This window comes from Poromitra crassiceps, assembly GCF_964638095.1.
Source record: "Poromitra crassiceps genome assembly, chromosome: 5".
NCBI classification, from domain to species: domain Eukaryota; kingdom Metazoa; phylum Chordata; class Actinopteri; order Beryciformes; family Melamphaidae; genus Poromitra; species Poromitra crassiceps.
This window is the reverse complement of record NC_139642.1, coordinates 16,670,184-16,691,758: the sequence shown is the minus strand read 5'-3', so window position 1 is coordinate 16,691,758 and position 21,575 is coordinate 16,670,184. Positions and strand designations below refer to the sequence as shown.

Here is a 21,575-nt window from a genome sequence, read left to right as displayed (position 1 = left end):
AAATGAATGGCGGATGAAATCCCATGAAGAGGGAGAGGTTGCTTATAAAACCAAGCGATTCGACTATACTTGGAATCAGGGGAGACAATGCAACATTTCACTCACAAAAAAAAAAAAAAAAAAAAAAATCAATAAACGAATTTCGACTTTCAATAATAAAAGTCGACCTTGATAATAACAACGATTATTCGAAAATTCGAAATTCGATGCCCATCCCTACTTTTCGGTGGTCTCTAGTGATGACAGCCCATCTGAATAGACTGTTTTACCTTGACAGCATAAACATTCAAAGTGTACTTACTCCCTGTGCTGTTGCAGTGTTTGCTAATAGCTGAGAGGAAATAAGTCAAACTAAACCAAACTAAGTAAGCACTAAGCCCCAAGAAGCCATGCTTCACACTGATAAACTAAGTAAGCACTAAGCACCAAGAAGCCATGCTTCACACTGATAAACTAAGTAAGCACTAAGCCCCAAGAAGCCATGCTTCACACTGATAAACTAAGTAAGCACTAAGCCCCAAGAAGCCATGCTTCACACTGATAAACTAAGTAAGCACTAAGCCCCAAGAAGCCATGCTTCACACTGATAAACTAAGTAAGCACTAAGCCCCAAGAAGCCATGCTTCACACTGATAAACTAAGTAAGCACTAAGCCCCAAGAAGCCATGCTTCACACTGATAAACTAAGTAAGCACTAAGCCCCAAGAAGCCATGCTTCACACTGATAAACTAAGTAAGCACTAAGCCCCAAGAAGCCATGCTTCACACTGATAAACTAAGTACGGTAAGCACTAAGCCTCAAGAAGCCATGCTTCACACTGATAAACTACGGTAAGTAAGAACTAAGCCCCAAGAAGCCATGCTTCACACTGATAAACTAAGTAAGAACTAAGCCCCAAGAAGCCATGCTTCACACTGATAAACTAAGTAAGCACTAAGCCCCAAGAAGCCATGCTTCACACTGATAAACTAAGTAAGCACTAAGCCCCAAGAAGCCATGCTTCACACTGATAAACTAAGTAAGCACTAAGCCCCAAGAAGCCATGCTTCACACTGATAAACTAAGTAAGCACTAAGCCTCAAGAAGCCATGCTTCACACTGATAAACTAAGTAAGAACTAAGCCCCAAGAAGCCATGCTTCACACTGATAAACTAAGTAAGAACTAAGCCCCAAGAAGCCATGCTTCACACTGATAAACTAAGTAAGCACTAAGCCTCAAGAAGCCATGCTTCACACTGATTTTACAGCAGCTAAGAGGTGTTTAGGGCGTGCCACGTTGCTTCCAGCCGTCTGCAAAATCTGTATCACAACTTCCTGGACAGGGCCCGAAATTAGAGCCCGCCACCCGCCATTGGCGGGCATATTATAGCTTTGGCGAGTGACATAAAAGGGCTGTCCGCCACGTGGCGGGTAACAAAATAGTCATGTAAAATAATTAAAACTGCGGTGTGTTTTGGTCTTACGACAGTCGCCTTTATTGCAGCCCGCAATCTCTCCTTGCGCGTCTGGCCTCATTTAGGGCTTGTTTTGGCTTGTTTACTGACGTCACATCCGCTACTCTTCTGTCCTGACTATGTGCTTATCCTATGTGGGGTTAGAAATCACGCGCCGTGGCCATCTGCAGGGAGCTAACGTTACGCCGGTCCGCCTGCTAGCTAAGCTAACGTTAGCTTGATTTAACGTTAAATAGGTTACAATGTGGAACCATATCGAGGGAGTAAGCCGGCCGCTAAAAAGAAAACCCACCGCAGCTTTCTCCGACGAAAAGGATGAAGTGGCAGCGAGAGCGGGACCACCTAACAAAACAAAGTTTCGAGAGGAGTGGAAGTTTGGGGATAGCGGTGTTTCAAGAGACTGGCTACAGTATGATGCTGGGGCTGTAGTGATGAGTTGTTCCGTGTGCCGCAATTATGCCAAAAAGAAAAATAGAAACAACACGTTTGTCATCGGTAGTAAATCAATGAAGCTGGAAGCCGTTCGTGACCATGAACAGAGCCAGTGTCACATTGGCTGCATGTCTGTGTCCCGGATTCAATCTGAGCCTCTCCTCTCAAGACCCTCTGTGGCTAGGCTAAACAGCCATGTCAGAGCAGACCAGCACGAAAATGAAGATGCTGTTTCGGATTGTAGCTACATGCCATTGGAAAGAAGGCAAGACTGGGATGTAGGAGTAGGAGTAGGAGTAGGAGCGGACTTTATGGACGGACGTGACCGGGCAAAGAGGGTGGAGATTGTGGACTCTGTCTGATGAGGACATGATTGAGGAGGTTTAAGTTAGGTTTACAAAACCTTCACATTGTATTATGTTCTGTTAAATCCTGCAAAGAGGAGAAGTAGAGAGAGGATAAGGAGTCTGAGGAGTTATGTTTACAAAACCTTCAAATGTACTTCTGTTCTGTTCAATCCTGCAAAGAGGGTAGAGAGTGAGGAGTCTGGTTTTTAATATTAGGTTACAACAATTTAAGCTCAAGATTGACTTGACATGTATTGATTAATCAACAATCAATATATTAAAATAATTTGCTTCAAATTGTACTCTGGCCTCTTATTTAAGTGTGTATTCTTCAACGTAATACCTTATCTACTTGAAATGTACAGAAAAAAATGTGTATACCGTAAATTCCGGACTATAAGACGCACCGGTGTATAAGCCGCGGGACCAAAATTGACTATTTTTTTCTTCTATAAGCCGCACCGGACTATAAGCCGCGGGTGTTTTGATGTTTAATTACCATATGAAAGGGTTCGTGCACAGAGAGGAATGTCGGGAAAGAGATCGCTGTTTGGGGAAGCTCCCATTTATTAACATTTCAACAAAACAAAACAAAAGTCAGGTCACTAATCCCCAGACAAAATCACACAACAATAGGCTACCGTATATGTGCAGCAAACCTGTAACCAGAGAAGTCAAGTCACTAATCCTCGTCTTCCTCTTCTTCCTGCGTACTGAAACCACCAAAGTCCTCATCTTCAGTGTCGGAAACGAACAGGTTCAGGGTGGCTTCGTCAACCACTCTCCTCTCTCCTTCAGGTGCCATGGCACGAGTCCGATACCTCACGAGTCCGACACCTCACGAGTCCGAAAAAAGAGGCTAACTTCCCCCAGACCCTAACCCAAAACCTAACCTCTCCCACCCCCACGCCTAAACCTAACATCCCCCAGACCCTAACCCAAAACCTAACCTCTCCCACCCCCACGCCTAAACCTAACCTCCCCCAGACCCTAACCCAAAACCATGAGGTGTCGGACTCGTGAGGTATCGGACTCGTGAGGTATCGGACTAGGGGGCAGTCCCCGTGGCGTCATCCTCTTCATCCCGCAGCAGTCCAGCGTTTTGGAACCCGTTGGTAATTGTGGATGTTTTCACACTCCTATAATATTCCGTGATCTTCCTTTGTGTGAATTCGCCGAAGTTTGTGATTTTCTCCTGATAGTCGGGAGGGAGTTGTTCAGTAGTTCTCCCCCGGACGGACAGTCCCTTTTGCCCAGGTTACGCGCGGCTGCTCTGTTTGATCGGCGGCTGCTCTCTTTTAATGCGAGATTGACTGCTTTCAACTTGAAAGCTGCCTCGTGTGAATTTCTGCGTACCTTCCCCATGGTAAGTGAGAGTGTTGCTTCTACTGCGTGCTCGTCTTGTTGTGAATATTCCTTGATCTTCCTTTGTGTGAATTCGCCGAAGTTTGTGATTTTCTCCTGGTAGTCGGGGGAGGGAGTTGTTGCCCGAGTGGCCGTTTGCTTACCGTAATTACCATATGTAAGTGGTCACGCACAGAGGGGATTGTCGGGAAGAGATGGCTGTTTGAGGAAGCTCCCATTTACCGTATTACAACATTTCAACAAAACAACATAACACAACACCACCGTTGTTTATTTTTACAGTGCACACAGTGTCCGCGGTGTGGTGAAAAGAGGGCAAGAGAGGAAATTAAAACAGAAGTGGATTTATAGTTAGAAAGAGTGCTAAAAAAGAGAGATTTTTTTTTTTTTTTTTTTTTTTTCTGAAAAAATCCATAGATAAGACGCACCGTTATATAAGCCGCAGGGGCCAAAAAACGGGAAAAAAGCCGCGGCTTATAGTCCGGAATTTACGGTATATGGATATATGTGACACAAAAATGCGTTTTTTTTTTGGCCGGTAAGAAATATGCTTGGCGGGTAGATTTTTTCCATCTACCCGCCACTGGCCGGTGGGTCAAAAAGTTAATTTCGGGCCCTGTTCCTGGAACAATCATACATGTTGTTTCTAACATGTATCTGTTGTGGTTGTATGACTGTTTGTACATTAGAATATCACAAGCGCATTTTTATTTTGACTTTTTTTTTTAAATCCAAACAAGTAAAAGGCCAGTATTAGTTATTGGCTTATAAAGTGGTGTTTTTGTTTTGAATTTTGCTGAAACATTTTGAATGGAAACAGCTAATCTGGTTCACCACACACTGCTCTTACTCACTCACAGCAAGTGTGTCGTACCTGTGTGTCTTGTTTTGTGTATCCTCGATTGACTGTGTGTGTGTGTGTGTGTGTGTGTGTGTTACAGAGACTCCAGAGAAGAGGCGCTGGGTGAATACTACATGAGGAAATACGCCAAGTCAGCAGGAGGGGAGCAGTGAGTATCTCATGTCACCTGTCACACTCTCTAAAGGCTCCTTCACACCTACAGGTGCGTCTGGGTAATGCAACGGTAGATTCCCTACCGACCAACACGAGGGTCACAGAGGGGGGCACAGTGGTATAGCGCTGTCGCCTCACAGCAAGAAGGTCCTGGGTTCGATTCCCACCTGGGACGCTGTGGGCGCTGAGGGTGTGTCCCCATTCCCATGTCCTCCAGGGCTGGATGTTTACCATTTTCCCAAGGAGCACATATGCTCCTAAGTTGAAAAAGTTAGGAGCATATATATTTATATATATATATATATATATATATATATATATATATATATATATATATATATATATATATATATATATATATATAGGGGTGTCACGGTACACAAAAGTCACGGTTCGGTACGTACCTCGGTTTTGGGGTCACGGTTCGGTACGAATACGGCATGGTACGAAAATGGGGAAAAAAAGCAACAAATCCCAAATTCTGTTTTTTTCCCTTTGAATATGTCTGAATTCTGCTTTTTACGCTATTTTTACCATCAGAAATAGTGTCTAATATGTGGGAATGAATAAATGTCCACTATTTAATAAGATCTAGGCAATCCACACAAAAAGGTTTTACTCTAGAGCAGTGATTTTCAAAGTGTGGGGTGCGCCTCCCTCTCAGATGTCTGTATTCCAGCTGTTTGACAGGGCAAAGGCATTTCCCCCCACTTTAAATCTTTATTGTACACAAGTTTGTAAACAGAGCGCATGTGTGGAGTAGCCTAATACTCCCACCAACCCCTCCCCCTGTTGTATTTGTTTTATGTAGCATTTGCGTTTGATGTAAGCACTAATTTGGAATCCTATCTAAAAGCGGCCACTAGGCGGCAGTGTTTCTTTAGTCAACGTCAAAATACCTACATGTTCAGAAGAAGAATAAAACGGCAGAAGAAGAAAAACTTCTTTACCCCTGTTGAAAGATACCCCCACTGTCTGACAGACAACGCGGTGGGTTTCACTTTCCCAGTAAGTACGGGAAAGAACCCTGTCAGCGCCTTAACGTTATTGGATGTGAGTTTTGTTTAGCATAATATGATTACGTTCGGTCATCTAATGGATTATTGGAACATGACAAGGAGTCATCGCCTCTTCCTCACCGCAGCTTGCCTGTCTGCATCCGCAGATGTCTGCTTGACCGCATCACTCATCCCACGCGATGTATGTTGCTTGTTTACAAGTTAACAGCCTTGTCAGTGTTATGTAACGTTTAGCCGCAACGCGCAACTATAAAGGACTTTGTCGCGGCTACATAACGTTACATTGGCAAGCTTACCTCGTTGGCTTGATGTTGACAGAATTTGCAAAACAGCTTATCGCCACAAAACGTCCCATTCTGTGAACGCGGATTTCTATGGCCCTTGTGTTGTTTTGGTGTGTCTTCTTCTGTGGCGTTTAATTCAATTCAATTCAATGCCGTTCAAACAGCGTTTAGGTGCTTCTGGATTTGACGTATTCGTCGTGTCGTTTCATGTACCGTGAAACGAGGTACCGTGAGGGTCGTACCGTAAATTCACGGGACGAATACATGTACCGTGACACCCCTAATACATATATATATATATTTTTTTTTGCGGATGGGGGGGTCATAGCTTTTATGGCACCAATCAGTTTGGGTATCCGTTACTTCTTTCGCTTTTAGAACTCATTTGGCACCAAACTCCTGTCTTACAGATGAGTAGAGGAGTATTTGTGGAAAGTAAGATCAAGATACTTTAGTGAATTTTGTCACCTCGATCTGCATCGTAAAACCATAAGCAGGTTTCATAATACTCTGTCCGCTATCACCAACTCTCTTGTGTTTCTTTCTCTGCTGCGTCTAGTTTCTCCGGAGGGTCCGAGGAGCTGTCTGATGACATCACCCAGCAGCAACTGCTTCCTGGGGTCAAGTGCGTGAAACACAATCCACCAATCGGCATCCAGATGCCTGCAGAGATACAGACGAATACAAAGTGTTCACATGATTGACCTTTCTTTGTCGTCTTTAGGGATCCTAATCTGTGGACAGTCAAGTGTAAGGTGTGTGCCGCCATCTTGTTACCTCCAATTATCTTGCTTCACTCAAATAATACACACGCACGGCACGGAGGCTCAGCGGTTAGCACTGTCGCCTCACAACAAGAAGGTCGTGGGTTCGAATCTCCACCCCGGTTCTTTCTGTGTGGACGTTGCATGTTCTCCCCCTGTGTTTGTGTGGGTTTCCTCCGGGTGCTCCTAAACATATGCTGTGTTTGTGTAATCTAATACAATGTGTTGTGTGTAGATAAATGATATGCAGATGTAGCTTTACTGTGATCATTCTGAAGCCGTTTGTGACAGGCTCGTGCGATAAGGGGCTATAGACCCATTTCACAGCAACCGTTTTGAGATGGTGTAACCAATACCATTAATGATGGTGGTACAATGCCTACATGGTTCCATTCCATGTAGGCGTTCCAGTGTCAAGGCACTCATTAATGTTATGGGTTACAGCTGCTTTACTTCCTGCTTTACCACCTCAAGCCGGTTGCTGTGAAAAGGGCCTATGAACTGAACTGAACATACACACACACTAGGGTTGGCACGATGGACGATGGCATCGACCATCGTGATTGGCCGACCCCCCATCGACCTCTGAGCCGTCTACATCGGATCATCGTGATTAATTATCTGTTCGAAATAAATTTGTGACGTTTTAATAATAAAAAATACCAAGTCCACTCACCGTGACGCGTGGGGGACGCGCCGGCGGCATTAAACGAGCGCCCCCAGTTCAGACTCAGAGAAGCCTCCCCTCCCCCTCCTCCGCTCTAGTGCTTCTCTGCACTGGGTGCGCTTGTTTAATGTCGCCGGGGCGTCCCCCGCGCATGAGAAGTCAGTTCTTTTGTTTGCGAAAACTTTTAAGACAAAGAAGAAACTTCACGTTCTTTCCTGTTTTCAACCCAAAGTGAGTACAAGTCTTCAACTGTGAATTTAACTCGCCTGTTTCCAAAGTGAAAGTAGAAGTCGCTCACAGCAGCAGCCTCAACGCGATCAGTCTGAATGACTGATCAGTCTCGCGTTGAGGCAGCAGCAGCTGTGTTTCTCTCTCCTCTGGTCAAATCGCTCTCATTAGGTTCAAAGCCCACGCGAATCTAACGTTATATCAGCCAGTAATTCAGTCAGTTTACTGCCAGCTAGTTAAATTCAACACACACACACGTTGTTGGTGAGGACCTGTAACGTTAACGTTTTGTTATTTGCGCCGTTCAAATTGTTGGTAGTGAGAGCCTGGCTCTGTGCTGTTAGCACAGAGGCTAATAGTAGCCTATCAAGATTCAAGTGTCCCAAAAGGGCAAATTGGATTGCAAAAAGCGTAGTACAAAGTACATACATAAAAACAGATAAGACAAAAAGACATTATAAAAACAGTCTAGAGCAGCAGTTTAAAGTGCAACACAACAGTTAAAGTGCAAATGACAACAGTAGCAATGATCAAAGTGCACAGTAGAGATATAAAGTGCATGGTAGCAAAGTGCAGTGTGGCGAGTGACTGCCTTCACTCTCAGCAGCACATTTATATCACAAGAAAGAGCTACAATGTATCATTGTATTAACGCACAAAGGAAAACCACGGTCCAGACCAAAGGGCAGACAAAGTATATAATACAGATATACTGTACTGTACCCCTAAGAATAAATAAAGATAAAAGATAAAAAATAAAAGAATAAAAGGATAAAATAAATAAAATGACAGCAACGGCAGATGGGGAGACATTACAATTGTACCCCAGCAGCGTTCAACGCTCTGATAGAGACAGGCACAAAGGAATTTCTGTATCTGTTCTCTTTAACTATGGGGGCACGAAGGCGGAGCCCGGAAGGAAGCAGCTCATATTGGAACCTCAGAGGGTGGGCATCATCTGATCGGATGGACACAGCTTTTTTCAGCACCTGGTTATTACAGATCTGGTCCAGGCTTCTGAACTGGGTTCCGGCTATTTTCGAAGCCACCTTCACTATTCTCCCCATGGAGTTCTTGTCTTTTGCACAAAGATTACCATATCGAAGCCCGCTGGTCTCCGTGAAGAGCTCAGCTGTCCAGTTGTAATGAACGCATTGCACTGAATGGCATTACCGCACCGCAGCGACTTAATAAATAATTAATTATTCCCCCCACCCCCGCCAATGACGATGCCATCGTGGATCACGATGGTTCACTGTGGAATAATCACGATGGATAATTTCCTGACATCGCACAACCCTACTAAGGGTGTCACGGTTCAGTACGTACCTCGGTTTTGGGGTCACGGTTCGGTACGAATACGGTACAACGGGGGGGAAATAAGCAACAAATCCCAAATTCTGTTTTTTTTCCCTTTGAATTTTTCTGAATTCTGTGTTTTGCTTTTTACGCTCATTTTACCATCAGAAATAGTGTCTAATAAGTGGGAATGAATAAATGTCCACTATTTAATAAGTTCTAGGCCAGTGATCCTCACTATTTCTTCGATGAGAGCCGCACTGGCAGGACAAAGTCAATAGGAGAGCCACTTTTACCACAAAACACCAAAAGCCACCCCAACCAAGCACATCTGCCTACCATTTTTTTGTGTTTTATTGTTTTCCACACACACACATATACCAGTTTCCCCTAGAAATTTTTTCAGGCCTGGAGGGATTTCGAAATGTACCCCGACCGCAACGGTGGGGGCCGTCGCTGGCGACGCTAAAGTTTTAGCTAACCTGTTCACATCCCAAGTATCATCATACTATTATGGGATGTGCTGCGAACAGTTGTATTATGGGATGTGCGTTTCCCAGGCAACGACACACATTTTGGAACAGCGCTGCACGTGGGCACAATACTCCTAAAAGCAAAATGCTTATTGTTTTTAATGATTTGGCACCTTCTATTACTGTCAACACCAGTATTGTTGTATTGTAATAATATGCCATAAAGGTTTATTGAAATTTTGGGGAGAGCAGGGGGGGGAAAAAAAAAAAAATCTTAGAGCCGCCAACTAAAGCTTCGAGAGCCGCCAGCGTCTCGCGAGCCGCGCAATGAGGAACTAGGTTCTAGGCAATCCACACAAAAAGGTTTTACTCTAGAGCAGTGATTTTCAAAGTGTGGGGTGCGCCTCCCTCTCAGATGTCTTTATTCCAGCTGTTTGACAGGGCAAAGGCATTTCCCCCCACTTTAAATCTTTATTGTACACAAGTTTGTAAACAGAGCGCATGTGTGGAGTAGCCTACTACTCCCCCCAACCCCTCCCCCACTGTCTGACAGACAGCGGGGTGGGTTTCACTTTCCCAGTAAGTACGGGAAAGAACCCTGTCAGCGCCTTAACGTTATTGGATGCGAGTTTTGTTTAACATAATTATTACGTTCGATCATCTAATGGATTATTGGAACATGACAAGGAGTCATCCCCTCTTCCTCGCCGCATCTTGCTTGTCATCCCACGCGATGTAAGTTGCTTGTTTACAAGTTAACAGCTTTGTCAGTGTTATGTAACGTTTAGCCGCAACGCGCAACTATAAAGGACTTTGTCGCGGCTATGTAACGTTACATTAGCAAGCTTACCTCGTTGGCTTGATGTTGACAGAATTTGCAAAACACCTTATCGCCTGGGTCATAAAAGTCATTAGGATACTGCTCTGCACTTTTTTGACAACGCAGTAAAGGGAGAGCAGCTGGACGCTTCAATATTGTTGTGGTTTGTTCTGTCTGTTCTGGAGCGACCCCCCCCCCCCCCCCCCCCCCCCCCCCCCCCCGGTAATGTTTCCTCTCCACAAAACGTTCCATTCAGTGAACGCGGATTTCTATGGCCCTCGTGTTGTTTTGGCGTGTCTTCTTCTGTGGCGTTTAATTCAATTACATTCAATGGCGTTCAAACAGCGTTTAGGTGCTTTACTACCACCTTCTGGATTTGAAGTATTCGTCGTGTCGCTTCACGTACTGAACCGTGATGCCCCGTACCGTGACGTCACGGGACAAATACATGTACCGCGACACCCCTAACACACACACACACACACTCACACACACATCCTAACCACAACATTGTCTTTCCAGATCGGAGAGGAGCGAGCGACAGCCATTGCTCTGATGAGGAAGTTCATTGCGTACCAGTTCACAGACACGGTAAGAGGCAGACGTTTTTATTTTATTACACGACTTTGTTCAATTCTCAATTCTGATTGGCCAGTGAAGGCATTCTGAGGTCTGTTGCTTCTGAATATCAGACGACGTTTCGCGTCTAATCGCATCACTCCAGTCGAGAAGTCTGGTCATTTTTTATTTATTTTTATTTAGCCTTATTTTTTTTATTTTTTTTATTTTTATTATTATTATTTTTTTTTAACCAGGAAGTCCCGTTGAGATTCGAAATCTCATGTCCAAGGGAGACCCGGCCAAGAAATGGCAGCAGAGGTTACACAATAAATGAATGATACAAAACGTCACAGAAAAAGTAAAACATGAAACTAGAAGAGGGCACTCGGAGAGCGCATGTATCAGATCAGATCTGCTCCAAAATGTAAGGGGTTCTTCCTTGGTCCATGCTGCACCCTTCTTCCTTCTTCCTTGGTCCATGCTACACCCTTCCACCAAGTTTCACCAAAATCCTGCTGACAAACAAACAAGCAGACAAACACACAAACAAAAGCCACTGAAAACATAACCTTCTTTGTGGAGCTAAGATTTATGGTTTATGGTTTATCTGCTGGCTGGTGACTTCCAGTGTCATTTCTGATACACAGCTCTGGCTATTGCAGATTTCCAATCAAAATAACTGGCTCCACCTTGTGGTAAAACGTCGTTACTGCAGACTGTACCAGCCTTCCCCCAAAACAGCTGGAGTGAATGTTTCTTTAGAGTTCCAAAAAGAGCACAGAGTGACGGGAAAACGACTCGAAACACCATAATAAGAATCCACGTGTTGTTAAGCCAAACTTCACCCCCCCACAGCCTCTCCAGATCAAGTCGGTGGTGGCCCCGGAGCACGTGAAGGGCTACATCTACGTGGAGTCCTACAAGCAGACCCACGTCAAGTCGGCCATCGAGGGCGTGGGCAACCTGAGGATGGGCTTCTGGAACCAGCAGATGGTTCCCATCAAGGAGATGACGGACGTCCTGAAGGTGGTGAAGGAGGTCACCAACCTCAAGCCCAAGTCCTGGGTGCGTCTGAAGAGAGGCTTGTACAAGGACGACATCGCACAGGTGAGACTACTGCTTTGTGTTGGATTGCTTCTGCCTGCCATGATGCACAAAGCTGGAATTCAAGCTTAAGTTTGTCTTGTTTTATTTTAAGATTTATTTATTTTATTTTTTTTATCTCTGAGGCACTGGAAGCGTGTTAGTGACCACAAGGACCCTAGAAAAGAAGGATAAGACAACCACTCACGTCACAGCGTTAACATTTTTGCATTGGGAGCAGACTTTGGGGCCAGTTGACTGACGATTTTAATCTAAATGTGCGTGTTTGATTTCCTTGTTATTGGTCTCCAAACAGATCATGGCTCTGTCCCAGCAGCTGCATATAGCTCAACTCAAGCTCCTGTTTGGTCCAAAATAGAGCTAGATTACTTTACTGCAATAAGGATACATGACAGAACAGTAGGGGTGGGAATCGTGGAGTAACTCACGATACGATATGGTCACGATACTTGGCCCTCGATAACGATATTATCACGATACAGCGATTCTGCGATAATCGATATATTGGAAGAAATTTAACCTACGATACATCACGATATCTGTGTAACTGAAGAGAAAAAAATACCCCTAAAAGGCAAGAAGCAGGTATTATGTATTTATTAGCAGAATTGACATGAACTCTCTCAGAGTTCACTCACTCACTCATACCATTTTCGATACCACGGAGGAAACGTTACACATTAAGTCTTTTTATTATTATTATTAAAACAAGAAAACCTATATAACCTACCTACCTATATAATTTCTAAAAGTAGATATTAATGATCAAACATTTCCATTCATGTAGCCTACAGTATTTATGTTTTTGTTTCAACTACATAAACGTCAACTTGAAACTATGTTTCAACTACCACACACAGCATAATATTTTAGCCTGTTTATTAAAAAAAAAAAAAATTTTTAAATAAACATATCGATACTTGGTGCCAGTGTATCGATAACGTATCGCAAGTGGAAATATCGCGATACCGTGAGTATCGATATTTTGTCCCACCCCTACAGAACAGGGCATCAGTCAACAACATCACGTCATGTGTTTTCTTTAATCTGGTGGAAGCAGAGAAAAAAGTTTGTTGTGTTATGCAGGGGAGCGTTGCCGTGGAAACAGGGCCTTAGTTGCAAAAGGATCCGCTCAGCTCACCCGTTCATCAAAATATGAGCTTTTTTAGCGTGTTCATTCATGCATGACACTGGTGATGTCTTATCCTTCTTTTTTAAGTTCCCTGAGGGACCATAATTCATTGCACCTCTGATGCACACGGTCTTTCTCTCCCACACAGCTTGTGTGGGAGGCAACCTGTTAGTAATTATCTGCATGTTGTGTTGTTGTACTGTCCTCACAGAAGTGGAGATACTTTACACATGTCCACCCAAAGATGTTTAAGCATCTTTGAGTATTTAGAAAAGGGCTATATAAGTCCTAATTATTATTATTATTATTTATGAATTATGAAACTGAACCATTGTTCACTGTCTCCGGCGGCCCTCTAGAGCAGTGATTCCCAACCAGGGGTACGTGTACCCCTAGGGGTACTTGAGCAGCTTGCAGGGGGTACTTGGAAAGATTGGGGATTCCAATTTACTTCCAAAATGCACCGCAACTAGTTCCCCCCAGCAAATGTCAACTGTTACACTGTTATGTTACTGAAATGGCTGAAAAACGTCCAGTTGCTATCGCTCCAGATTCAGGTTTAGGCCGGCCTGGTGACAAAAGGAAAAAAGAGGCCAAGCCCATTTTGTATGGATTGACTTGTATGTAATCATCAACACGTATAAGTGAGGGGGGTACTATTGGCATGGAAAAACAGCTCAAGGGGTACATAAGACAAAAAAGGTTGGGAACCACTGCTCTAGAGGCCATGCTGGATACCGCAGCTTTCATTTGAACTTCCTGGAATTTGTCTCTTAACGCCAGCCGTGACGTTTGTGTGGTTCTTCAGGTGGATTACGTGGAGCCCAGCCAAAACACCATCTCTCTGAAGATGATCCCTCGAATAGACCTGGACCGCATCAAGGCCAAGATGAGCCTGGTGGGGATAACACGGACACACACACACACACACACACACACACGGACACACACACACACACACACACACACACACACACACACACACACACACACACACACACACGGACACACACACAGACACACACACACACACACACACACACACACACACACACACACGGACACACACACACACAGACACACACACACACACACTTCGACACACACCCTCATCCTCTCCACCATTGTCTGTCTGTCTTGTAGAAAGACTGGTTTTCAAAGAGGAAGAAGTTCAAGAGACCTGCTCAGAGACTGTTTGATCCTGAGAAGATCAGGTACACACACACACGCGTGCACACACACACACACACACACACACACACAAACAAACAATCTATATACAGCCAACCCTGGCCCAGCTTTTTAGGGAGCAGAAAATTGCACATATGTCTACAATGCAAATCAAATAACAGCTTGGCGATAGCTGCATTTAGAAATCCAGCAATCTCTGGTAATTAATTAGAAAATGACCAAATCTTACACATGAGAAGCACTAAAAATGCAATTGTTCCATTTCTGGGAGAGTTTGGAGATGTGAGGGAACATGTGGTTTGAATAATTTAATTTGATTTGATTTGATCTTTATTTATCTGAAACAGATCAAACATATAAAATCGCAGTAAAGACAAAACCATAAACAAATAAGTCAGTCATCATCAAAGAAAACCAACCAACAAGGATGAGTTCGAGTTCGTAACTTCTCTCTCTGGCAATGTGTTATTTCTGGCCTTAACAATAATTTGAGTGGTTCTAAAGTTCACTAGAGCCATACATTTCAAAGTCTGTGACTTTAAAAACAATTGATTGTATGCCCACAATTAGGGCTGTCCCGACGTGTCGACGTCATCGACTAGGTAATTGCATCGATTTGCATAAACGTGCATCGATGTGTCGAAAATTAAGTGAAGCAAAGATAGTTAAAGTCCCTGGAAACCAAAAATATTTCTTTATTATTTAGCATTTTGAGTTAATCACATCACAGGACCCTATGTTAATAAGCCACCAGCCAAATTTGAACGATGATGAACGTCGCAAAGTATATAAATTTAGGTTTGACAGCCATGGCAAAACTCATGAGATTTCATTATTTTTTAGAGTGTACTTTCTCCCGCGGAATGTGTGGGCGTGTCCCATCTACAGCAGGGAAATTTCTGTCTCTCGGAGAGCGCGAGAGAGAGGGGGGGAGGGAAATGGAGAAAGAAAGAAAGAGAGATGAGTGCACACACCGTGTGTGTGTTCGCGCGTTGCTCCGAGAGGAAGAGATCTCTGTCCGTTCGAGAGAGAGAGAGAGAGAGAGAGAGAGAGAGAGAGAGAGAGAGAGAGAGAGAGAGAGAGAGAGAGAGAGAGAGAGAGAGAGAGAGAGAGAGAGAGAGAGAGAGAGAGAGAGAGAGAGAGAGAGAGAGAGAGAGGGGAGCGCATGCCCGACACCTTGCTAATCTCACAAGCATAGCGCTTGGCAGACGGCACACAGAGTGAGAGGGAGACGGACAGCGAGGGAGCCTGTCACTGGGGGCAAAGAACGGACTTGCCATAGGTGGGTGCGGATTGCGCGCGTGTACAAAGGTTATATAGAGCTTATGACGTCATAAGCTCCTGCGTTTTAGCACCTCACGCACTGCTGTCTTCAATGAGGAAGTACTTTGTAGAATCTTGTAGAAAAGTGGCGATTTTAAGGCTTTGGGTTGAAAGTAATGTATAATAATTTCGGAGGCACAAAATTACTAACATAAGACCCTAAATAACATAGTTAGAACGTTTTTGTGGATTTTGGTTTCCAGGGACTTTAATACATAGCTCCATTCCAATATCAGATTTCAAAATACAACTTTAATGGCCTCTGTGTGCTTTAGACTTGTGTAGAATGTTTTTTATCTTGGAAAAAATTACTTTTATGACTTTGGAAGCGTTTTCTGAAAATCAATCACATTTTAAAAAAAAAGTCATAAAAGTGTTTCACGTTTGTGAATGTCCCGCTGAACACAAATCACCACTCCCATAAACTTTTGTTAACCACAGACCTTATTTTATAGTCCAGGCAAAGTAACTCATTTTGGAACCAAAAAACAAACTAATTGTAAAATAATTTTTTGCAGCTTAGATCATTTCTATGAGGTGTCCAGAACAACATACTAAAAGTCCTAAGAAATCCTAGTTGAGGAAATATGTTTACGGTAATTCTCATCAATCCAAGATGTGTGCCAGTAAGGCCAGACAACAATACACCCCAATGGGTCTATTTTTTTCCTTTACTCCTATCAAAATAAAACTTTATACAATGAAAGCATCCATGAAAAGTAACATTTTTTGTATTACAAGTTTCTTTGAAAATGAATTTGAATATGCAAATGAGCATACTAATCGAATATAGGCTACCCAAAATATACCCGCATAGGAGTAAAGGAAAAAATGAAGCCTATCACAATCAAACCTCACACAGTGAAAGTATACATGAAAAGGAACTTTTTTGTTTTACAAGTTTCTTGGAAAAATCTATTTTAAATATGCAAATGAGCTCAACACTAGGCCTAATTGACTTGTCCAATAAGCCATAAAGTCACAAGTAAAACAGGGGTCAAATAATTAACACATTCATGTCTATTCACTAAGTTAACCTAGGCATAAACAAGATACATTTGAAGTCACTTGCCACACTTACCTGGGTCACTTGCCACAAAAAGACTTATATTGACCTTAAGAACTGATTGCACAATCTTGCCTCCAGTTGCTTTCTAAATTATTATTTTTTATTTGCGAACAAGCCTAACCAGATAGAAATGTCTAAAGGAAAGAAAGGAGTTGGTGGGAGGTACGGTGGTGCAGTGGTAAGCACTATCGCCTCACAGCTCGAAGGTCGTGGGTTCGATTCCCACCTGGGACGATGTGAACGCTGAAGGAATGCGTGCCCGTCCGCATGTCCTCGAGTGCCCACCGCCCCGGGTGGGGTCGTCAAAAGGGCCTTTCTGTGTGGAGTTTGCATGTTCTCCCTGTGCCTCCCGGGGGTTTCCTTCATATAGGAACCCCCTTCACAAAAACATGCAATATCCTGGTTGCTAATGTGGTTCCTCCTCTGGTCGTTAAGGGCGCCTGTTCAGAGGGAGGGGAACTGGTTGGAATAGCGTGAACCTCCCACGTGCTATGTCCTACCGGTAAAGCTTCCTCTGGCAGGTGAAAAGAAGCGGCTGACTGACTGCCCATGTCTCGGAGGAAGCATGGAGCCAGTCTCGGCTCTCCCCAGATCGGCAGAGGATGGAGTAGCAACCAGGATTGAGAAATCAAGTGAGCACTAATGGGGGATAAAATGGGATAAAAAAATTGTGGGGGGGGGGAAAGAAAGGAGTTGGTAACTTAAAATGTTCCGATTGGGTTTCTAGCCTAGATATTGCTGTTGCTAGCTTCTCATAACACTGCAAAGCTACTTTACAAACGGTGGAAGTCTGATGTGTGGCCCGCCTGGTCTGAAATACTTGCTTACTACAAAAACACAAGCAGTTTTGGTGTCTGGCAAAATTATTTAAAGAGCTGGAATGTCTGGAAAGTGTGTCTATCTGGTTTTTCATCTGTCTTCTGTGTGAGAGTGAATCGTTTAGTTGGTAAGAATGACTTCTGCCTGTTATCTCGTAATCTTACCAACAATACCAATTATTTGTAAATCTACCAGCCCAAAATGTAATCTCACCACGTTACTAATGACTAAAATGGCTATTCTGACTTTCTGTCATGTCATTAGGTTAGGCTTGTTCGCAAATAAAAAATAATAATTTAGAAAGCAACTGGAGGCAAGATTGTGCAATCAATTCTTAAGGTCAATATAAGTATTTTTGTGGCAAGTAACCCAGGTAAGTGTGGCAAGTGACTTCAAATTTATCTTGTTTATGCATGGTTTACTTACTGAATAGACATGAATGTGTTAGTTATTTGGCCCCTGTTTTACTTGTGACTTTATGGCTTATTGGACAAGTCAATTAGGCCTAGTGTTGAGCTCATTTGCATATTTAAAATAGATTTTTCCAAGAAACTTGTAAAAACAAAAAAAAAGTTCCTTTTCATGTATACTTTCACTGTGTGAGGTTTGATTGTCATAGGCTTCATTTTTTCCTTTACTCCTATGCGGGTATATTTTGGGTAGCCTATATTCGATTAGTGTATAGCTCATTTGCATATTCAAATTAATTTTCAAAGAAACTTTTAATACAAAAAATTTTACTTTTCATGGATACTTTCATTGCATAAAGTTTTATTTGATAGGAGTAAAGGAAAAAAATAGCCCCATTGGGGTGTATTGTTGTCTGGCCTTACTGGCACACATCTTGGATTGATGAGAATTAAACATATTTCCTCAACTAGGATTTCTTAGGACTTTTAGTATGTTGTTCTGGACACCTCATAGAAATGATCTAAGCTGCAAAAAATTATTTTACAATTAGTTTGTCGTAAAACGCTACTTTGCCTGGACTATTATGCATTGAAGTGAAATCCCCATTCTAAACCCCATTGACTTCTCCGCTGAAGATCAACATGCTTCTTCTGGACTCATTCTGCAGGTGCTCTATTACATTACTGTTGCTGCTCTAGAAACATTTATTATTATATTTAAAATATAAAATACATTCTAATAATGTTCTGAATTTATTCTTTTTTTAAATAATATATTTTTAAAAAGCAATTATTTAGTAATGAAAAAGAACCAATAAGAGTATTGATAAAGAACCAACCCAATAAGGAGTATGCACAACCTGGACACCAGTCAAAAAAATGTTCTAAAAAAATCTCAATGTAAATGAAGTAAAATGATCCTGTAGTAAAGCATGTAACTGTGAGTACCAGACAGAGATGAGAAGTAACCAAGTACAAATACTTCCCTACTATACTTAACACATTCACTGCAGTTTTTTTTTTTTACTGTAGGTAGCTTCTGCCAAGGGTTTTTTTGAGGATTCTGGCTCATCTTTCAAGAGCCGAGGATTATTTTCTGCTAGGACTTTGTGAACACAAAATATCTCAAAATAACTAATAGAATGTGTGCTTTCTGTGTCTAAGAGTTAGTTTGTAGAGTTAGTAGTTATGTAGGCATTAGCAGTTGAATACAGCATGGTTTCAGCGTCTGAGAATGAAAGCTGAGATAATTACATTTTTGTGAAATTCGATAGAACAGGCAGAACAGTCACTTTAACCATTTATTTTTGGCATCAGTAAGACATCAGACATCTAAACAATAGTTCTGAACAGTAATTTCCTCCATAACAGCACCCCCACCCCCCTCTCCTTCAAACTCCTCCCTCCATGGGTGTTCTCCTCCTCCCTCCGTGGCTCTGCAGCGGGTGTGTCACAAGCGAGTTTCTGCTGCCTGGCGGCCCCTCGTCGGGCGAGCCTGGATGGGGCTCGTTCGTTTCTTGGGGTTTCGGTTGAGAGCTGGGATGAAGCTTTGTGCGATTCGCTTTATGCTGCGTGTTTCAAAGTGTGTTGCACCCAGTCTATTTTTGGAACCCCCCACCGTTGTGCGCCACCGTTGTGCGCCACCGTTGTGCGCCAGCGCGAAAGCGTTTTCGCCAAACCATTCTACAGTATGAGAATGGTTTCCTCACGCTTTTCCCTGCAGTTTTGGCTCGGCTTCCTCTAGTCTGGAGAGCACTGTCGCCACTTAGTGGGTCGGTGGAATGGGTTGTACACGTTCGGTGGCTCCCATATTTTTTATAGGAGATGTAAAAGGGTTTGATCCACGTCCCACCGTCAATTTTTTTTTTTTTTTTTTTTGACGAGATAACTCGTCGACGGCAGTCAACCTTTGGATTTTTTTTGACGAGATATCTCGTCGACGGCAGTGAACGTGTTAAGTAGGATTTTCAGGTATCTGTAACTTTACTGAGTATTTATTTTTCTGACAACTTTTTACTTTTACTCCATACATTTTAACATAGATATCCGTACTTTCTACTCCTTACATTTTCAAAACAGGACAGACAAACAGACCCAAAAAAACGATGTAACGTTTAGTTACTTTAGTTTTAATGGATCCTTGAAATGTCATGGAAAAGTTTTTAAATTTTATCCAAGAACATGTGTGGGAACCCTGAATAGCGCTGGGGTTAACATGACTATCAGCATAAATCCTAATGAGCGCAAAATATTTAAACCTAGTCGAGAAATTCAAGTCTTGAAAAAGTTTGGAATTTTTAAATCAAAACTGTGAAATGTGGAAATGACAGATTGAAGCTTTTAATGTATTTGATTGACAGATGGGTCGCTAATTGACTGTTTGATTGACAGGTCTCTGGGAGGCGAGGTCAGCCATGATGGAGACTTCATGATCTTTGAGGGAAACCGCTACAGCCGCAAAGGCTTCCTGTTTAAGAGCTTCGCCATGTCTGCTGTGGTGAGGACCAAGTTGACCTTCAGACACCACTAAACTAAAGGCTTTCTCAAGAACCTTTGTGGGGGTTCTTCAGACTGAAACCTTAGGGCAGGGGTTCCCAAACTTAAGAATGCACTTTGAAATCTGAAAATTCCGGGGGCCACCCAACCCTTAATCACAACTCTGATCTGAGACTAAGATGATGTATATTCCTGTATTATTTCATTAACAGAGCATGTGCATTTGGGCATAAGGGAAATTAATAATCCATCAGCATACAAAGATTTAGGCAAAATACCCAAAGCCAGATTGTCAACATTTTCTCCCCCCCTTATTCATAAGTATTTGCATGCATAACACATTTGTTGAGACAAAATGTGATGAGCAACAACAGAAGAAATCAATCCACAAGCTATTTAATGCCAGGCTGTGAAAATGCTATATCTGTAAAGGGGAGACTCGTGGGTACCCCTTGAACCAATTTTCATCAATTGAGCTGAGAGGTCAAGGGACCCCTTTGAAATAGTAAAGGATGCCTTAGGTCTTCTAGTTTCTTCTGATACCAGGATCTCCACCGTAGCTTTAAAACTGACCCTGCTACAGCCATTTGATTGCTTAGGGGAATTCATGAAGGTGCCCTGATGACCCTCTTCAGTAACAACGTGTGAACCCTGATGGTTCTTCCAGGAGGCGGAGCCTCTGACAAATTGCTGTTGTCATGTGATTATTTTTATGTTTTAACTTGAGTTGAGGTCTGTTCAATCCTAGACTTCAACTCTTCTGCATCCCCTTTGGTTAAACTCAAAGCAAAGGAGTGTTTATTGAGTTCCTTCCTAACCACATTTATAGGTCCTGACAGTGGCAGTAGGGGGGTTCTTGAAGGAACCCTAGAGATGATTTCTCTAGTGAGGAACCCTACAATGCCTACTGGCCCCCTTTTGGATCCTAGAGGAACATCAGATTAGTCCCTAATTTTTCGAGTGGTTAGCCATGTGTGTTTTGTTTTGTGCGCCCAACTCCCGTTCACGTACAGTGGAATGCATCCGTCTGTCTCGCTGCCTGTCTGTGTCTCAGAGGAAGTGAGGCTGATGCGGTGTCTGTATTGATTGTTGACTTGACTAAATGAATTGGTTATTGATTGATCACTGACAGATCACAGACGGAGTGAAGCCCACTCTGTCAGAGCTGGAGAAGTTTGAAGATCAGCCAGAAGGAATAGACCTGGAGGTGGTCACCGAGTCAGGTACTGATTTCCGGATGATTTTGTGGAAGTGGAATCATAACAACAATAGATCAGTTTTCATATATTCAGACGGGCCAA

General features: G+C 42.9%; 1 protein-coding gene across 1 annotated transcript in view; it reads left to right on the top strand.

The window, feature by feature from the left end:
• supt5h (SPT5 homolog, DSIF elongation factor subunit) overlaps positions 1 to 21,575 on the top strand; it is a 43,789-nt gene that overhangs the window by 8,884 nt on the left and 13,330 nt on the right. The window contains exons 7-15 of the mRNA XM_083637060.1: positions 4,542 to 4,610; positions 6,478 to 6,543; positions 6,643 to 6,673; positions 10,692 to 10,760; positions 11,586 to 11,837; positions 13,775 to 13,864; positions 14,110 to 14,180; positions 20,170 to 20,275; positions 21,407 to 21,497. Of these exons, the coding sequence (XP_083493186.1) occupies positions 4,542 to 4,610; positions 6,478 to 6,543; positions 6,643 to 6,673; positions 10,692 to 10,760; positions 11,586 to 11,837; positions 13,775 to 13,864; positions 14,110 to 14,180; positions 20,170 to 20,275; positions 21,407 to 21,497 (845 nt within the window). The remainder of the gene's footprint in view (positions 1 to 4,541; positions 4,611 to 6,477; positions 6,544 to 6,642; positions 6,674 to 10,691; positions 10,761 to 11,585; positions 11,838 to 13,774; positions 13,865 to 14,109; positions 14,181 to 20,169; positions 20,276 to 21,406; positions 21,498 to 21,575) is intronic.